General features: G+C 43.4%; 1 protein-coding gene across 2 annotated transcripts in view; it reads left to right on the top strand.

The window, feature by feature from the left end:
• SEC22C (SEC22 homolog C, vesicle trafficking protein) overlaps nt 1-16417 on the top strand; it is a 61544-nt gene that overhangs the window by 26048 nt on the left and 19079 nt on the right. For both annotated transcript variants that reach the window (XM_073629488.1, XM_073629487.1), the window contains exons 3-7: nt 254-397; nt 3108-3319; nt 6967-7130; nt 14041-14199; nt 16257-16375. In XM_073629488.1, coding sequence (XP_073485589.1) covers nt 3144-3319; nt 6967-7130; nt 14041-14199; nt 16257-16375 — 618 coding nt within the window. In that variant the 5' untranslated portion in view covers nt 254-397; nt 3108-3143. The remainder of the gene's footprint in view (nt 1-253; nt 398-3107; nt 3320-6966; nt 7131-14040; nt 14200-16256; nt 16376-16417) is intronic.

The raw sequence follows: 16417 nt of genomic DNA on the forward strand, positions 1-16417 counted from the left end.
TGCAGGGTGGGTGGGGCTCTAATACAGGAGGTGCGTTACTGGCCAAATCACCAGGTGAAAACAGAGGGGAAAAAAACTTAAAAAAAGAAAACGAATGCAGCCACCACATCTAATGATTAGTAAGCTGCAACATATGAATTTTTTGGTTTTGGGTTTAATATCACTTTAAAACGGGACTGACCAATCAGAATCATTTTACGGGTATCCAGTGGCCATGGCTGTAACATATATATATTTTTTTTTTACTTTTTAGTTATAGAAGAAATCTGAATGTCCCTTCCCCTCTTCTGTGTCTTGCCCAAACTGTGCAAAAGGAGCTGAAGTCACGTGAGGATCCCGTCAACCTACAACCTTTTTCGGCAAGACTCAGGACCCTTCTCTGGCCTGGGTGCCTCAGGTGAAGTGAATTTCAGTTTCAATGATTTTTATTAAGTTTTTATGGTGAAGTGAATTTCAAATTAAAATATTTCTAAAGTGTACCTGTATTGCCATCACAAATAATTTGAACTGCAGTATAGTAGGCGCTATGCAAACACTGACTTTCTGAGAGTCTGTATTTGCATTAGCTTAAACACGCCCCCATCTGGTAGCACTACAGTCCGGCGAGAGGTCATTCAAGCACTGAATTCTGCATGGTAGAGGGGGGAAGGGATGACCCTCTCCTCCCATACCCTGAAAGCCCTGGAATTTCGAGAGGCTTTTTCTTACAATATGAGTGAGATCTGGTAATCAATGCTTAGCTCATAGCGTTGTATCTTGTATTTTGATGTACATTTCTAACCCAAGAGACGTCATCAGATGAGAAAGGACGGGGCTCCCCTTTAGATCAGGGGTTCCTAACCATCAAGCTGTGACAAGCCGCAGCCTCCCTTCTACTTGGCCTCTAGCCATCTGCAGATTCCCTAACCTCCTACAGTGCCTCCCAACTGCCATAGTGCCCTCCAACCTTCCATAGTGCTCTCCAGTCTCCAACCTCCCACATTGCCACCCAGCCCCCCAGCCTACTGCAGAGCTTCAAGCCCCCCATAGGGCTCCCAATATCCAACAGTCTCTCACATAGCCACTTGACTTATGATAGTGCCCCCCCCCCCCCCCCCCCCAGGCCCTGCAGTACCCTCCAGACTCCCAAAGTTCACCTGCAAAGACCCCAACCTTCTGAGGAGACCCTCCAGTCCCCTTCAGAAACGCCATCTCTCAAAGTTTACCCAGCCCCCTCTAGAAAACGCATCCACTACTGGCCACCAAGGATCGAGTCCCCTAACCCTCCAGAGCCCTCTTTCCCCCACCACCATATTTGTGTATATACAGTATGTATATTGATGTTCATTGCCAAGAGAGATCATCAAAGAAAGGACGGGACTCTTTATCCAAAGTTACGAATTATCCAAAATAACGAATGCCACATCTCAACCACTGGGCGGTGGCCTGCTGCCAGGTTATGGCTTTCCTCCTGCCACGCCTCTAGCCAGTTGAAGATCCCCTAAACTCCCATAGTGCCCCCAACCTTCCATAGTGGACTGAAGTGCCTCTAAGCCCCCCACAGTGCCCCCCAAACTTCCACAGTGGTCTTCAACCTTCCACAGTAGCACCCAACCCCCTGGAGTGCCTCCCAACCTACTGCATAGACTTCATAACCCCACTTCATAACCCCACAGTGCCCCCTTCCAGCCCCTGTAGCACCATTCAGTCTTCTTTAGTGCCCCTGCAAAGCCCCCATCCTCCTGGAGAGACCCCAGCCCCCTCCAAAGACCCCATCTGACAAAGTTTCCCCAGCCCTTACCAGGAAACTCATCCCTTACTCATCCCCTACAAGGCCGCTAAGTCTGCTGCAGAGTCCCCTAACCCACTCCAGAACCCCCCTCATCCATATTGTTGAATAGCTTATATTAATGTACTGTATATTGCCAATGCCAAGAGATATCATCCGAGAAAGGATGGGACTAGATCTCTGGTTCTCAACCATCAGGCTGTGGTGAGCTGCAGCCTCCTTCCTACTAGTTCTTTAGCCAGCTGCAGTTCCCCTAACCTCTCATAGTGCTCCCTAACCTTCCACAGTGGACCGCAGTGCCCCTCAGCCCTCACAGTGCTCCCCAACCTCCCACAGTGGTCTCCAACATCTCACAGTGCCACCCAGCCCCCTGCAGTGCCTTCCAACCTACTAGTCTGGAGTCCCCAGACCCCAATAGTGGCCCTATCTCCAGCAGTGTCCAACATTGCCCACTGACCTCCTACAGTGCCCCCCCATCCCCTAAGGCACCCTCCAGTCTTCCGTAATACCCCTGCAAAGTCCCTAGCCTCCTGGAGAGACTCACAGCCTGCTCCAGAGACCCATCCCCAAAGTTTCCCCCAGCCCTTTCCAGAAAACTCATCCCCTACAGGGCCACAATGTCTGCTGCAGAGCCAGCTGCAGATCCCTTAACCTCCCATAGTGCCCCCCAAACATCCATAGGGGACCGCAGTGCCCCTCAGCCCCCACAGTGCCTTCCAACCTCTACAGTATTTTCCAACCTTCCACAGTGCCACCCAGCCCTCTGCAGTGCCTCTCAGCCTACTGCAGCGTCTCCAGACCCCAATAGTGGCCTTATTTCCAACAGTTTCCCACTTTGCCCCCTGACCTCCCACAGCCCCCCCCCCCCAGCCCCTGAAGCACCCTCCAGTCTCCCACAGTGCCCCTGCAAAGCCCCCAGCCCCCTAGGGTGATCCCACCCCTCACAGTTTCCCCCAGAAACCCAATCCCCTACAGGGCTACCAACATGGCTGCAGGGTCTCCTAATCCCGTCTGGAACCTCCAACCTCCCTCCCACTTCCCAGAGTAACATCCAGCCTCCTCCAGAGCCTTCCAGCTTTTCAGTACATTTGCATTCTCATACTTTTATTGTGTGAGTATAAACTTATATTTTACTGTTGGGGCATGGTAGGCTTTGGAAGAATTTATCGGGCCCTGATCTCCATAAGGTTGAGAAAACACTGGTCTACATTAAGGCCTTGACCCATACATGTATCTGGGTGTTGGCACAGAGCCCCAGACAATTATAATCATATTTATATCCTGTGCCATAATACGACCCCATCGGAGTTCCTATAAAAAGCCTCCTGCTTGTTTTCAGATGCTGACTTCATGATCGGGACGAAGGTGAATACCCATGATTCTCTACGCCTGCCTTGTGAGGCTACAAGATGGCCTCCCTCTCTCCGCCTCCACCGATTTCCACCCGAACATGCAGATTCTGGAGTGCAAGAGATGGGTAAAGAGACTTTCCGTCACCCTGTCCCAGCGCCCACCCAGAGGCACCGCCAACGTCTGCAACTTTCATATACAGTAAGTACAGCTTGTCATACGAGGGCCGGTTCACACACATGTGGTCTTGTGTGGACACGGCAAATCAGTGTTTGAGTTATGGCTCAAAAACAGGTGCATGGTCCGTTGTGGTGCATTAATACACAAGTGTTAATCTGTTGTATAGCATATGGAACTAAACCCTCCTATTCTTTACAGCCAAGGAATCTGCAAATGTGATCACTTATGACAAAAGTCGTTTGATGGCTTGACAGTTTGGTTGAAAGCACAAGCAACTGTCACTGTTATCATTCATTTCATGCCTTGAATGTAACTCTCTTGGTTAAAGTACATGTGAACCCTCACCTTGTATAACAACTCATTCAGTTTAAAATAGAAATGCCAGGTAAAACATTTGTGTATACTATATATACACAGTATATATATCTATAATATATATATAGATATAGATATAGATATATATAGATATAGATATAGATATAGATATAGATATATATATATATATATATATATATATATATATATATATATATATATATATATATATATATATATATAAATATATACACACACATATATATATAATGTATATATAAATATACATTATATTACCAAAAGTATTGTGACTCCTGCCTTTACACACACATGAACTTTAATGATATCCCAGTCTTAGTCCATGGGTTTCAATATTGAGTTGGCTCCGCCCTTTGCAGCTATAACAGCTTCAACTCTTCTGGGAAGGCCGTCCACAAGGTTTAGGAGTGTGTCTATGGGAATGTTTGACCATTCTTCCAGAAGCGCATTTTTGAGGTCAGGCACTGATGTTGGACGAGAAGGCCTGGCTCGCAGTCTCCACTCTAATTCATCCCAAAGGTGTTCTATCGGGTTGAGGTCAGGACTCTATGCAGGCCAGTCAAGTTCCTCCACCTCAAACTCGCTCATCCATGTCTTTATGGACCTTGCTTTGTGCACTGGTCCAAATCATTTGGTAGAAGGGGGATTATGGTGTTGGGTTGTTTTTCAGGGGTTGGGTTTGGCCCCTTAGTTCCAGTGAAGGGAACTCTTAAGGCGTCAGCATACCAAGATATTTTGGACAATTTCATGCTCCCAACTTTGTGAGAACAGTTTGGGGATGGCCCCTTCCTGTTCCAACATGACTGCGCACCAGTGCACAAAGCAAGGTCCATAAAGACATGGAGGAGCGAGTTTGGGGTGGAGGAACTTGACTGGCCTGCACAGAGTCCTGACCTTAACCCGATAGAACACCTTTGGGTTGAATTAAAGCGGAGACTGCGAGCCAGGCTGTCTCATCCAACTTTAGTGCCTGACCTCACAAATGCTCTTCTGGAAGAATGGTCAAACATTCCCATAGACACACTCCTAAACCTTGTAGACAGCCTTCCCAGAAGAGCTGAAGCTGTTATAGCTGCAAAAAGTGGGCCAACTCAATATTGAACCCTACGGACTAAGACTGGGATGCCATTAAATAAAATTAATTATATAGTGTAATATATATATATACTGTGTGTGTATGTGCATATATATATATATATATATATATATATATATATATATATATATATATATATATATAGTATGCACAAATGTTTTGCCTTGCATTTTGATTTTGAGGGCTCACATGTACTGTAATCAAGAGAGTTACATTCAGGGCATGAAAGTCCCAATACTTTTGACAATACTACCCCTCCCTTTTTTTGTTAATGAGCACATAATCTCTGCATAAGGGACTTATAGAGCTAGGGTTGGAGAAATAGCAGTACACCAGTCTTCCCAGTGAATGGCTGTGCAGGGGGAGGGGCATGGCACAAGTCTTGGCAATTGGAGGACAGGTGGGCAGGTTGTGCTCCGAGCACAGCCAGAAGACTGACCACACTGGGGTGCATGTGCTCCCATACCTAGCATTGTCAGTTTGAAATAGGAAAGCAGAGGGACTGGCAGGAAGACCAGGGATTCCACATACAGGAAGAAATACAAAGAGAACATGAGATTTTTTAACATAAGTACATGGTACAGCAGTCACATATCAGGAATATTAAATATTGGGGTAGCATATTCAATAATTTGATGGGTTTAGTTCTACTTCAAAGTTAAAAGTATTGAACTTCCACGCATCCCTGTAGCCCTGTCATGTTTCCCCAGGCTCTGTGCCCCCATCGGCAGACCTGGGACCAGCATGGCAGATGCCACCCTGTAGAGAGGCGAGGGAGATCAGCGAACGTCAGTTCACTCATCTCCCCTTCCTGTTCATGACCTGGTGTCACTTTCCCCAGCCAGTATGGCCAGGGAAGAAGCTAATCGAGTGCAATCTGTGCTCAGGGCCACAGATAGGGGGGTACCACCGGTCCTCATGTAGGGGGGCCCGGCCACACAGGGGGGAGCCTGGACAGCAGGGTGATTGGTACGGCGGGACGTGAGGACAATTACAGGACGATGCACTGTGTTTCTCCCTCCAGCAGCTCAAATCCGGTTTCTCCCCCTCTCCTTCCTACCGGCTTTCGTAAATTCGAAAATGTGTAAATTCGTAAATCCGAAAATCCGAACTACTAACTAACTAATAATAATAAGTATTACTTACTATTAAATTATAGGTATTGGAACTTCCTTTCAAATTTGGCTGTTAGTGAACGTAACGAATATGAATTTATCCAAAGTTACAAATTATTCGAAATAACGAATGCCGCAACTAAACTAATGGAACCTAACAAGTTATTAATAATTAATAATAATAATAAAAACTTTTATTATTATTATTATTATTACTTTGTTACGTTCTATTCATTTAGATGCGGAATTCGTTATTTCAGATAATTCGTAACTTCAGATAAATTCATATCGTTCATAAACAGCAAAATTTGAAAGGAAATTCCAATACCTATAATTTAATAGTTAGTTATTGTTTATTATTTCAGACTTCAGAATTTCAAACTTTAGAATTTCCAAATTTTAAAATTTACAAAAATTCTAATTTTCAAATTTTCAAATTGACAACTATCGCATCTAAACGAATGGAACATAACGAATTTTAATTTTTCCAAAGTTACGAATTTATTCAAAATAACGAATTTCGATCATAACGAGTTTATTATTATTAGTTAGTTATTATTTCGGATTTTTGGATTTTCTGATTTTCTAATTTTCTAATTAACAAATTTTCTAATTTACGAGTTTTCAAATTTTCTGGTTTACGAATTTTCTAATTTACGAATACCACATCTAAACTTATAGAACCTAACGAATTCAAATTGTTCTGAAGTTACGAATTTATTAGAAATAACGAATTTAGATCATAACGAGTTTGTTATTATTAGTTAGTTGTTATTTCGGATTTTTGAATTTTCGAATTTACCAATTTTCTAACTTTTGAATCTACGAATTTTCTAATTTACGAATACCACATCTAAACGAATGGAACATAACAAATTCTAATTTTCCCAAAGTTACGAATTTATTCGAAATAACGAATTTCGATCATAACGAATGACCCGAAAAACGAAAAAACAAAACAAAAAAAACACGAATGAAACGAAAACAAACAATTTTTTCGGCAGTGCACATGTCTAATAAAGAGTTGTCCTATTAGTATTAGGTCTGGGGTGGACATGTATAATTTCAGCGCAATATTTTGTAACCCTCCTATGTCTGCGCAGTTTTCTCTCATCAGGTGACATCTCCTCCTTGGTGGTTTGCTCCAGCACTTACCCCTCCGCTGCAGCATTCAGCTTCCTGGAAGAACTGGTCTGGGAGTTCTCCGCCTCTTACAACAGCACAGCCATCACCCTGGCCTCCCGACCCTACGCCTTCCTGGAGTTCGGTGAGGAATTCCTATAGGATATGACTCTGAAGTTTATTCCGCTCATGTTTTGCCTTCCTTGGTTCCTACCCTCCCTCCTCATCAATGAAATGTATACACAAAAAAGTTTCTGTTTTCATTACATACAGTGAGGGGGAAAAAAGTATTTGATCCCCGGCTGATTTTGTACGTTTGCCCTACTGACAAAGAAACGATCATTCTATCATTTTAATGGTCGGTTTACTTTAACAGCGAGAGACAGAATAGCAACAAAAATATCCAGAAAAAACGCATTTCAAAAAAGTTATAAATTGATTCGCATTTTAACTACTAGTTGAAAGACGGCTACAGCGCGGGCCCTAATTGCCGGGAGGGCGCCCATAGACGTCCTCCCGAGCAAGCGATGTCTGCGCAACCCTGCGGGTCGTGCGTGGCGCGCTCTGTGAGCACCGGGTCCATGAGACTCAGCTGATCACAGATTGGAGTAAGGGGTCGATCCCGGCCCCTTACCACGTGATCAGCTGTCAGCCAATGACTGCTGATCACGTGATGTTAACAGAAGCTCGGTAATCGGTTATTTTTTTTCCCCCTCACGCTCTCAGCGTGAAGGAAAAAAAAAATCTGATCACCGGCTTCTGTCAGAGGGACATCGGTCCCTCACACAGAAAGCCAGGGCTGCATTTTCTGTGCCCACCAGTGTCAGCTGCCAGTGCCCACTGTGCCACCTATCAGTACCCACCAGTGCCACCCACCAGTGCCCCCAGTGCCACCCAACAATGCCGACCAGTGCTGCCAATCAATGCCCATCAGTGTCTCATTATCAGTGCCACAGATCTAATTCACAGATAAGTGCTGCCTATCAGTGTCACCTACTAGTGTCTACTAGTGCCCATCAGTGCCGCCTATCAGTCCAACCATCAGTGCCCATCATTACCAACCATCAGTGCCCATCATTGCCAACCATCAGTGCCACTTCTCGGTGCCACCTATCAGTGCCGTCTTATCAGTGCCACTTATCAGTGCCCATTAGTGCCGCCTTATCAGTGCCTATCAGTGCCCATCAATGCTGCCTATCAGTGTCACCTACTAGTGTCTACTAGTGCCCATCAGTGCCGCCTATCAGTGCCAACCATCAGTGCCCATCAGTGCCAACCATCGGTGCCCATCATTGCCAACCATCAGTGCCACTTCTCGGTGCCACCTATCAGTGCCGTCTCATCAGTGCTTATCAGTGCCACTTATCAGTGCCCATTAGTGCCGCCTTATCAGTGCCTATCAGTGCCCATCAATGCTGCCTATCAGTGCCCATCAGTGCAGACTATCAATGGCCATCAGTGCCGCCTCATCAGCGTATATCAATGAAGGAGAAAAATTACCTGTTTTCAAAATGTTATAACAAACTATGAAACAGTTTAGGGTTTTTTCAAAATTTCCGGTCTTTTTTGTTTAGCAAAAAATAAAAAAAACAGCAGCAATTAAATACCACCAAAAGAAAGCTCTATCTGTGTGAAAAAAATGATAGAAATTTCATTTGGGTACAGTCTAGCATGACCGCGCAATTGTCATTCAAAGAGTGACAGCGCTGAAAGCTGAAAATTGGCGCCTGGGCAGGAAGGGGGTTTAAGTGCCCGGTAATCAAGTGGTGAAATAAATATTTGACCCCTTCGTAAGACATGACTTAGTACTTGGTGGGGAAACCCTTGTTGGCAATCACAGAGGTCAGACGTTTCCTGTAGTTGGCCACCAGGTTTGCACACATCTCACATCATCTTTGTCCCACTTCTCTTTGTAGATCCTCTCCAAGTCATTAACCGCTTCAGCCCCGGAAGGTTTTACCCCCTTCCTGACCAGAGCACTTTTTACAATTTGGCACTGTGTCACTTTAACTGACAATTGCGCGCTCGTGCGACGCTGTACCCAAACAAAATTTTCGTCCTTTTTTTCCCACAAATAGAGCTTTCTTTTGGTGGTATTTCATCACCTCTGCGGTTTTTATTTTTTGCGCTATACACAAAAAAAGAGTGACAATTTTGAAAAAAAAAAAATATATTGTTTACTTTTTGCTATAATAAATATTCCCCAAAAAAATGTTTTTTTAAAAAACAAATTTCTTCATCAGTTTAGGCCAATATATATTCTTCTACATAATCATAAGCTTAAAGCGGAGCGCTGCCGAAAATTTTTTTTTTTAAAAGTCAGCAGCTACAAATACTGCAGCTGCTGACTTTTAAAACATGGACACTTACCTGTCCAGGGCGCCCGCGATGTTGGCACCCGAGGCCGAACCGTCTCTCCGTCCTCGGGTGCTGCTGCCTCCATCTTCGGTAAGGGAATCAGGAAGTGAAGCCGTGCGGCTTCACTTCCCGGTTCCCTACTGCGCATGCGCGAGTCGCGCAGCGCAACACGGATGGTCCCTGCTGTCTCTGGGACCCGTGTGTTTCCCAGCAGGCAGCGGGGAGGGAGCAGGAAGTGGCATAAATAACCGCAGATTCTCCGGCTATCTATGCCGGAAGTGGGTACAGATACCTGTAATATACAGGTATCTGTACCCCCCTCCCCCCTGAAAGGTGCCAACTGTGACACCGGAGGGGGGGAGGAATCTGATGAGTGGAAGTTCCACTTTTGGGTGGAACTCCACTTTAAGTTGATTGGTTTGTGCAAAAGTTATAGCATCTACAAACTATGGCAAAGATTTATGGCATTTTTTTTTTTTTACTAGTAATGGCAGTGATCTGCGATTTTTAGCGGTATTGCGATGGACAGATCGGACACTTTTGACATATTTTTGGGACCATTGATATTTTTACACCGATTAGTGCTATAAAAATGCACTGGTTACTGTGTAAATGACACTGGCAGGGAAGGTGTTAAACACTAGGGGGCGATCATAAGGGGTTAAATGTGTGTTCCCTGAGTGTGTTCTAACTGTATGGGGAAAGGACTGAGTAGGAGAGGAGACATATCGCTGTTCCTGCTTACTCGGAACAAATGACATGTCTCGTCTCCTCTGTGTGTTTCCACACACAAATCCCCGTGCCGGCGCTCATGTGTGCCCTCTAGTGGCTCTTAAAGGAACCCCGTACCTGTACTGTGTTTTGTGCAGGGGAGCCATTCTGCCCCTCCTCCCCCCGTAAGAACCGGTTAAGGTTTTGAGGCTGACGTTTGGTAACTCGAACCTTCAGCTCCCTCCACATATTTTCTATGGGATTAAGGCCTGGAGACTGGCTAGGTCACTTCAGGACCTTAATGTGCTTCTTCTTGAGCCACTCCTTTGTTGCCTGTGTTTTGGGTCATTGTCATGCTGGAATACCCATCCACGACCCATTTTCAATGCCCTGGCTGAGGGAAGGAGGTTCTCACCCAAGATTTGATGGAACGTGGCCCCGTTTATCATCCCTTTTGATGTGGTGAAGTTGTCTTGTCCCCTTAGCAGAAAAACACCCCCAAAGCATAATGTTTCCACCTTCATGTTTGACGGTGGGGATGGTGTTCTTGGGGTCATAGGCAGCATTCCTCCTCCTCCAAACACGGTGAGTTGAGTTGATGCCAAAGATCTTGATTTTGGTCTCATCTGACCACAACACTTTCCCCCAGTTCTCCTCTGAATCATTCAGATGTTCATTAGCAAACTTCAGACAGGCCTGTACATGTGCTTTCCTGAGCAGGGGGACCTTGCCAGCACTGCAAGATTTCAGTCCTTCACGGCGTAGTGTGTTACCAATTGTTTTCTTGGTGACTATGGTCCCAGCTACCTTGAGATCATTGACAAGATTCTCCTGTGAAGTTCTGGGCTGATTCCTCACCGTTCTCCGAATCACTCAGATGTTCATTAGCAGGGGCGTACCTAGAGCATTTGGCACCCAGGGGCGGATCCTATATCTGGCACCCCCCCCCCAGGCGGGAAGTGACGTCACGTGTAGCGCCTCCATGCACTGTGGCCCGGAACCTAGAAGAATCCTCCTCCCTCTGCTCGGCGGCCAGGCCCCTCCTTCTCTTCTGCAAAAAACGGCGCCAACCGACCAGAGGATTGTCATCGGGTAGCCAGCGCCAGACACAAATACATGTAACTGTGTGCTACTGCCAGTGGCATCACTAGGGTTGGTGTCACCTGGTGAAGTAAAACATGGTGTGACCCCCCCCCTCCCAAAATATATATATATTTTCCTTGTTTTCTGAAAGTGCGCCAAAGATGCAGCATGCAGGACTTTTGGTGCGCTTTCAGAAAATGCAGAAAAAAACGTGCATGGTGTTGAAGCTGCGACTTGTATTCTTCATTGTGACAAAGCAGGACTACGATTTGGAGACAGAGACAGAGCATTGTCATCCTTTAACAGGAAGGATTTTCCAAGCCACAGAACATAGGCGTTCTACTAACTTATCCTCCTATACTGTGGTCTCTGCCAGCTAACAGCCGTCATAGACAACATCTCCCCCTGAGCCAGCACAGGGATTAACCATCTACTTTGCATCAATAGTCCGTAACACCTTGCATTTATCCTACATATACCCGATATGGTGTCTGTTGAGGGATAACTATTTTTGAGGTCTGGATAGAGATACTTTCAGTATTCATACGCCCAATAGTCTATTAGATCATTTACTATTCAGCTGACGGACGTGACGCCCTTTGTGTCCGGTCACGCTCTGCTGACGGTCCTGGTCTCGTTGGTGGCGGCCCTGGTGCTTGGGTCTGGACCCCGGTGGCGAGCAGCCTCTTCCCTTCCCCTTCCTCAATCGGATGCCATGTGATACTGTCTTTCTACGATAGATATAAATCTCACCTCCAGCCCCTGATGAAGAGGTCGTAATCAATACAAAAACCTCGAAACGCGTCGGACCTGCACTGTTAATTAGCTCCTGTTTGCTATATCAGCGTTCTGTGGGTTAAGTGCAGTTCTGTTGATTTGTTTTGTATATCTGTATCATTATCAATTGTATACTGCGGCATCCATTGTGTTACCGTTGTTGTCTTTTTATACAATATGTGTCATATTTTTAACTAATTTTTTGATATAATAAAACAAATATTTTTTTATACTCTTGATACATTATTTGAGACTTCCACCCTTTAAAATCCCACCTAAGAGGAAATCTTTCGATTGTATATGAATATAGGGATGTGGGTGGATTGTCTCCTTCCATAAAGTTCTCGTCACCACCCCTGCTCCTTTAACAGGAAGTAACCGAATGTGGCAGGATCACCAGGGGTTATTTTATTGAAAAGACTCAAAATGACTTTTGAAATGACATGAATGTGTTAAAGCATCTATGGGACTTCTGTGGTTGGGCTTACATCTACTGTGAGGTAGATATTCACGGTTCGTTTCGTTCCGAGTCAAAATTCGGAAAAATTTTTCATCATTTGGAAATTCAGATGTATTCGATTTTTTCCGAATCACAACAGTAACGAATTTAAATGAATCTAAAATAAGGAAACAAATTTTTGGATGAAACGCTTTCGAAATCGAATTTAAAATGTTTTCGAAATCCAATCCGAATTTCTGAAGAGAATAAAATAGATTTGAAAATAAAAGAATACAACAGAAAATAATAGAATAGAAAAAAAAAATAGAAAATAATAGAATAAGCCTCCTTTCACACTGCCATGACCTGAAAGTTGCGAGATTTTGCAGCGATTTTGCCACGACTTCAGGGAATGCCCGTGTAATCTTAAGGTCTATGGACCTCAACTCGCATCAAAGTCAGACCAAAGTAGTAAAGGGACTACTTTGAAATCACGGGGTACGACTTGTCGTGTGAAAGGGGCCTAAAAGAGAACAGAATAGAAAATAAAAGAATAGAAAAAATAGAATAGAAAATAAAGGGATAGAATAGAAAATAAAAGAATGGAAAATAAAGGAATAAAATAGAATAGAAAATTAAAGAACAGATTCGAATAGAAAATAAGGGACTAGAATAGAACAGGATAGAATAAAAAAGAATAGAATAGAATAAAATAGAAAGAAAATAACCATCTTCTGAAAGTTGAATAGAAAATAATAGAATAGAAAAAAAACAATAAAATAAAAAGAATACTGTATAACCATCTTCTAAAATTCAAATTTGGAATATAATAATTTCTAATTTGAATAGAAAAGGATAGAATAGAATAGAAAGTAAAATAATAGAATAGAAAAAATAAAATAGAAAAAAAAATAGAATTGAATAGAATAAAAAATAAAAGGAATAGAATAGAGCAGAATAGAATAAAAAAAGAATTGAATAGAATAAAATAGAAAATAATCATCTTCTGAAATTTGAATTTGAAATAGAATAAATTTGAATAGAAAATAGAAAAGATTAGAACAGAATAGATTTAAAAAATGAATAAAATTAAATAGAAAGAATATAACCATTTCCCAAAATTTGAATAGAATACATTCGAATTCAAATAGAATAGAAAAGAAAAGAAAAAAAAATAGAATAGAAAGAATACTGTATAACCATCTTCCAAAATTCGAATTTGGAATAGAATAAACTCTAATTCTAATAGAAAAGAAAAGACTAGAATAGAAAAGAATAGAATAGAATAGAATAAAATAGAAAAAAAAAACAATAGAATAGAATAGAAAGAATATAACAAAATATAGCCATTTTCTGAAATTTGAACTTTGAATTGAATCAATTCAAATGTAAATAGAATAGAAAATAATAGAAAGAAACAATAGAATGGAATAGAAAGAATATAATATTTTTCCAAAATTTGAATTTTGAATAGAATGAATTTGATTTAGAATGGATTTGATTGGAAAAACTCGAATTGATTAGATTTAGAATAAATGAAACTAATTCCGAAAACAAATTAAACTAAATGAATTTATGTAAATAACGAATTGAAATGAAAGAAATGTTTTTGTTCTGCACATGTGTAGTGTAAGGTGTGTTCTATTCTATTCTATTCTATACAATGCCCGCCTTGTGTCTCCTGCAGATAGTGTTATACAACGGGTGAAGCACAATTATAACTCTGCCGGCAGCTCTCCCCCACTCCGCCTGGATCCCAGCCCCCCACCTGTATATTTAAAGTTAGAAGATATAGGGGAGGTCAATGGCTTCGCCAACGGACATGTAACGTCACAAGTGCGCACAGGTAAGGTGGGGGGTCCAATTCTATTTAGGAAAATGTATGTAAAGCCAAAACTTTTTTTTAATATATGTAAATGGAGTTAGAACCCCTGTAAGAGGTTGCTGTCTGTGTCCCCGGTAGGAAATTCATCCTCTCTGTTGGTCCTGGTGACAATTGTCTCCAGTACAGAAAGTGAGGATCTATCCTAATTTAAAGCCGAATTCTGGAATAAGCAAATATTGTCTAAATCCATTCATCATGTGTATTCTTCATTGAGTCTCGGTGAGCTTTGTGTATTTCTTCCAGATCTGTGCAGTAATCCAGTGTGAGATTTCCTGTAATAAAGACCGCTCACTGCTGCTCTCTTTCCTTTGCAGGGGGACTGGTCTTGTCTCCGCCCCCTCCTGTTGTTTTCTACAGGCAGCCTGTAGAGGGTGGAGCCTGTTGGGCCCCTCCCACAGCTCTGCTCAATGTCTTAAAAGTGATTATGTGACTAAGGAGCAGACAAAGCCTTAAAGTGACATGAAAAGATATCCTTATCCTCTAAAAATATTCCATAGACATCCACTACTTAATGGCCCCTTTATTTTTCATTAAAATGTTTCTTCTGACTGTCTGTGTATCATGTCTGCAGTATCTGACCATCTTCTGTATCATGTCTGCAGTCTCTGACCATCTCCTGTATCATGTCTGTAGTCTCTGACCATCTCCTGTATCATGTCTGCAGTCTCTGACCATCTCCTTTATCATGTCTGCAGCCTCTGACCATCTCCTCTATCATATATGCAGTCTCTGACCATCTCCTGTATCATATATGCAGTCTCTGACCATCTCCTGTATCATATATGCAGTCTCTGACCATCTCCTGTATCATATATGCAGTCTCTGACCATCTCCTGTATCATGTCTGCAGTCTCTGACCATCTCCTGTATCATGTCTGCAGTCTCTGACCATCTCCTGTACCATGTCCCCAGTCTCTGACCATCTCCTGTATCATGTCTGCAGTCTCTGACCATCTTCTGTATTATGTCTGCAGTCTCTGACCATCTTCTGTATTATGTCTAGGGTCAGTAGTACAAGCCAGAGGTCAAACCAGGAGATCAGGATAATAGGTTAAGCAAGCTGGGTCAGTAACGGAAGGTCAAAGATCGGGATACACAGAAGCACAGGAACACAGAGGAGCTGATGATAATCCAGCAATGCACAGGTCTCAGCAGCAGGTTTATATAGGCCAGGAGGCGCCATTGTGCATCTGCGTACGCCCGTTAGCATTGTCGCTCATCTGCATACGCCAATACGCACGGGAGTGCGCCTGATGCGGCCATGTTGGGTGTTGGCAAGATTGCCAGTTCTGTGGCCATTTCCCTGACAGTGCCCCCCTCCAAGGGGCAGCCTCCGGGTGCCCAAATGGGCCCACCTCTCAGGGTGTCTGTTGCGGAACTCCTGCAAAAGTCTAGGGGCATGTAAGTTACTTGCTGGCTCCCATGAGTTTTCTTCTACTGAATACCCTTTCCACTTAATAAGAAATTGGTTTTGCCTACCTCTCTTGTGGCAGTCCAGGATGGCTTCCACTTCGAATTCTGGTTCATCATCCACAGAGACTGGTGGAGGTGTCACTTCTTCTCCTGTATCATGTCTGCAGTCTCTGACCATCTCCTGTATCATGTCTGCAGTCTCTGACCATCTCCTGTATCATGTCTGCAGTCTCTGACCATCTCTTGTATCATGTCTGCAGTCTCTGACCATCTCCTGTACCATGTCTGCAGTCTTTGACCATCTCCTGTATCATGTCTGCCGTCTCTGACCATCTCTTGTATCATGTCTTTAGTCACTGACCATCTCTTGTATCATATCTGCAGTCTCTGACCATCTCTTGTATCATGTCTGCAGTCTCTGACCATCTCCTGTATCATGTCTGCAGTCTCTGACCATCCCTTGTATCATGTCTGCAGTCTCTGACCATCTCCTGTATCATGTCTGCAGTCTCTGACCATGTCTTGTAAAAAAAAAAAAAAAAATCACTTTTTTCTGCCGTCACTCTTCTATGTCATCCATGACACTTGTTCCATACTATCCACAGGCCTGAACTGCCGAATGTCCCCGGTGAGCCCTCTGGGTATCCTGTCGATGATGTTGAGCATCATGTGCGCTGCACTAAGTCTGATCCGCGGAGTTCATCTGGCTGAGCATTCCTTCCAGGTAAGATCTCTTCTGTGCTAAAGGGGAAAAAAAACCTGCCTA

Source organism: Aquarana catesbeiana, linkage group LG05 (assembly GCF_042186555.1).
Source record: "Aquarana catesbeiana isolate 2022-GZ linkage group LG05, ASM4218655v1, whole genome shotgun sequence".
Classification (NCBI taxonomy): domain Eukaryota; kingdom Metazoa; phylum Chordata; class Amphibia; order Anura; family Ranidae; genus Aquarana; species Aquarana catesbeiana.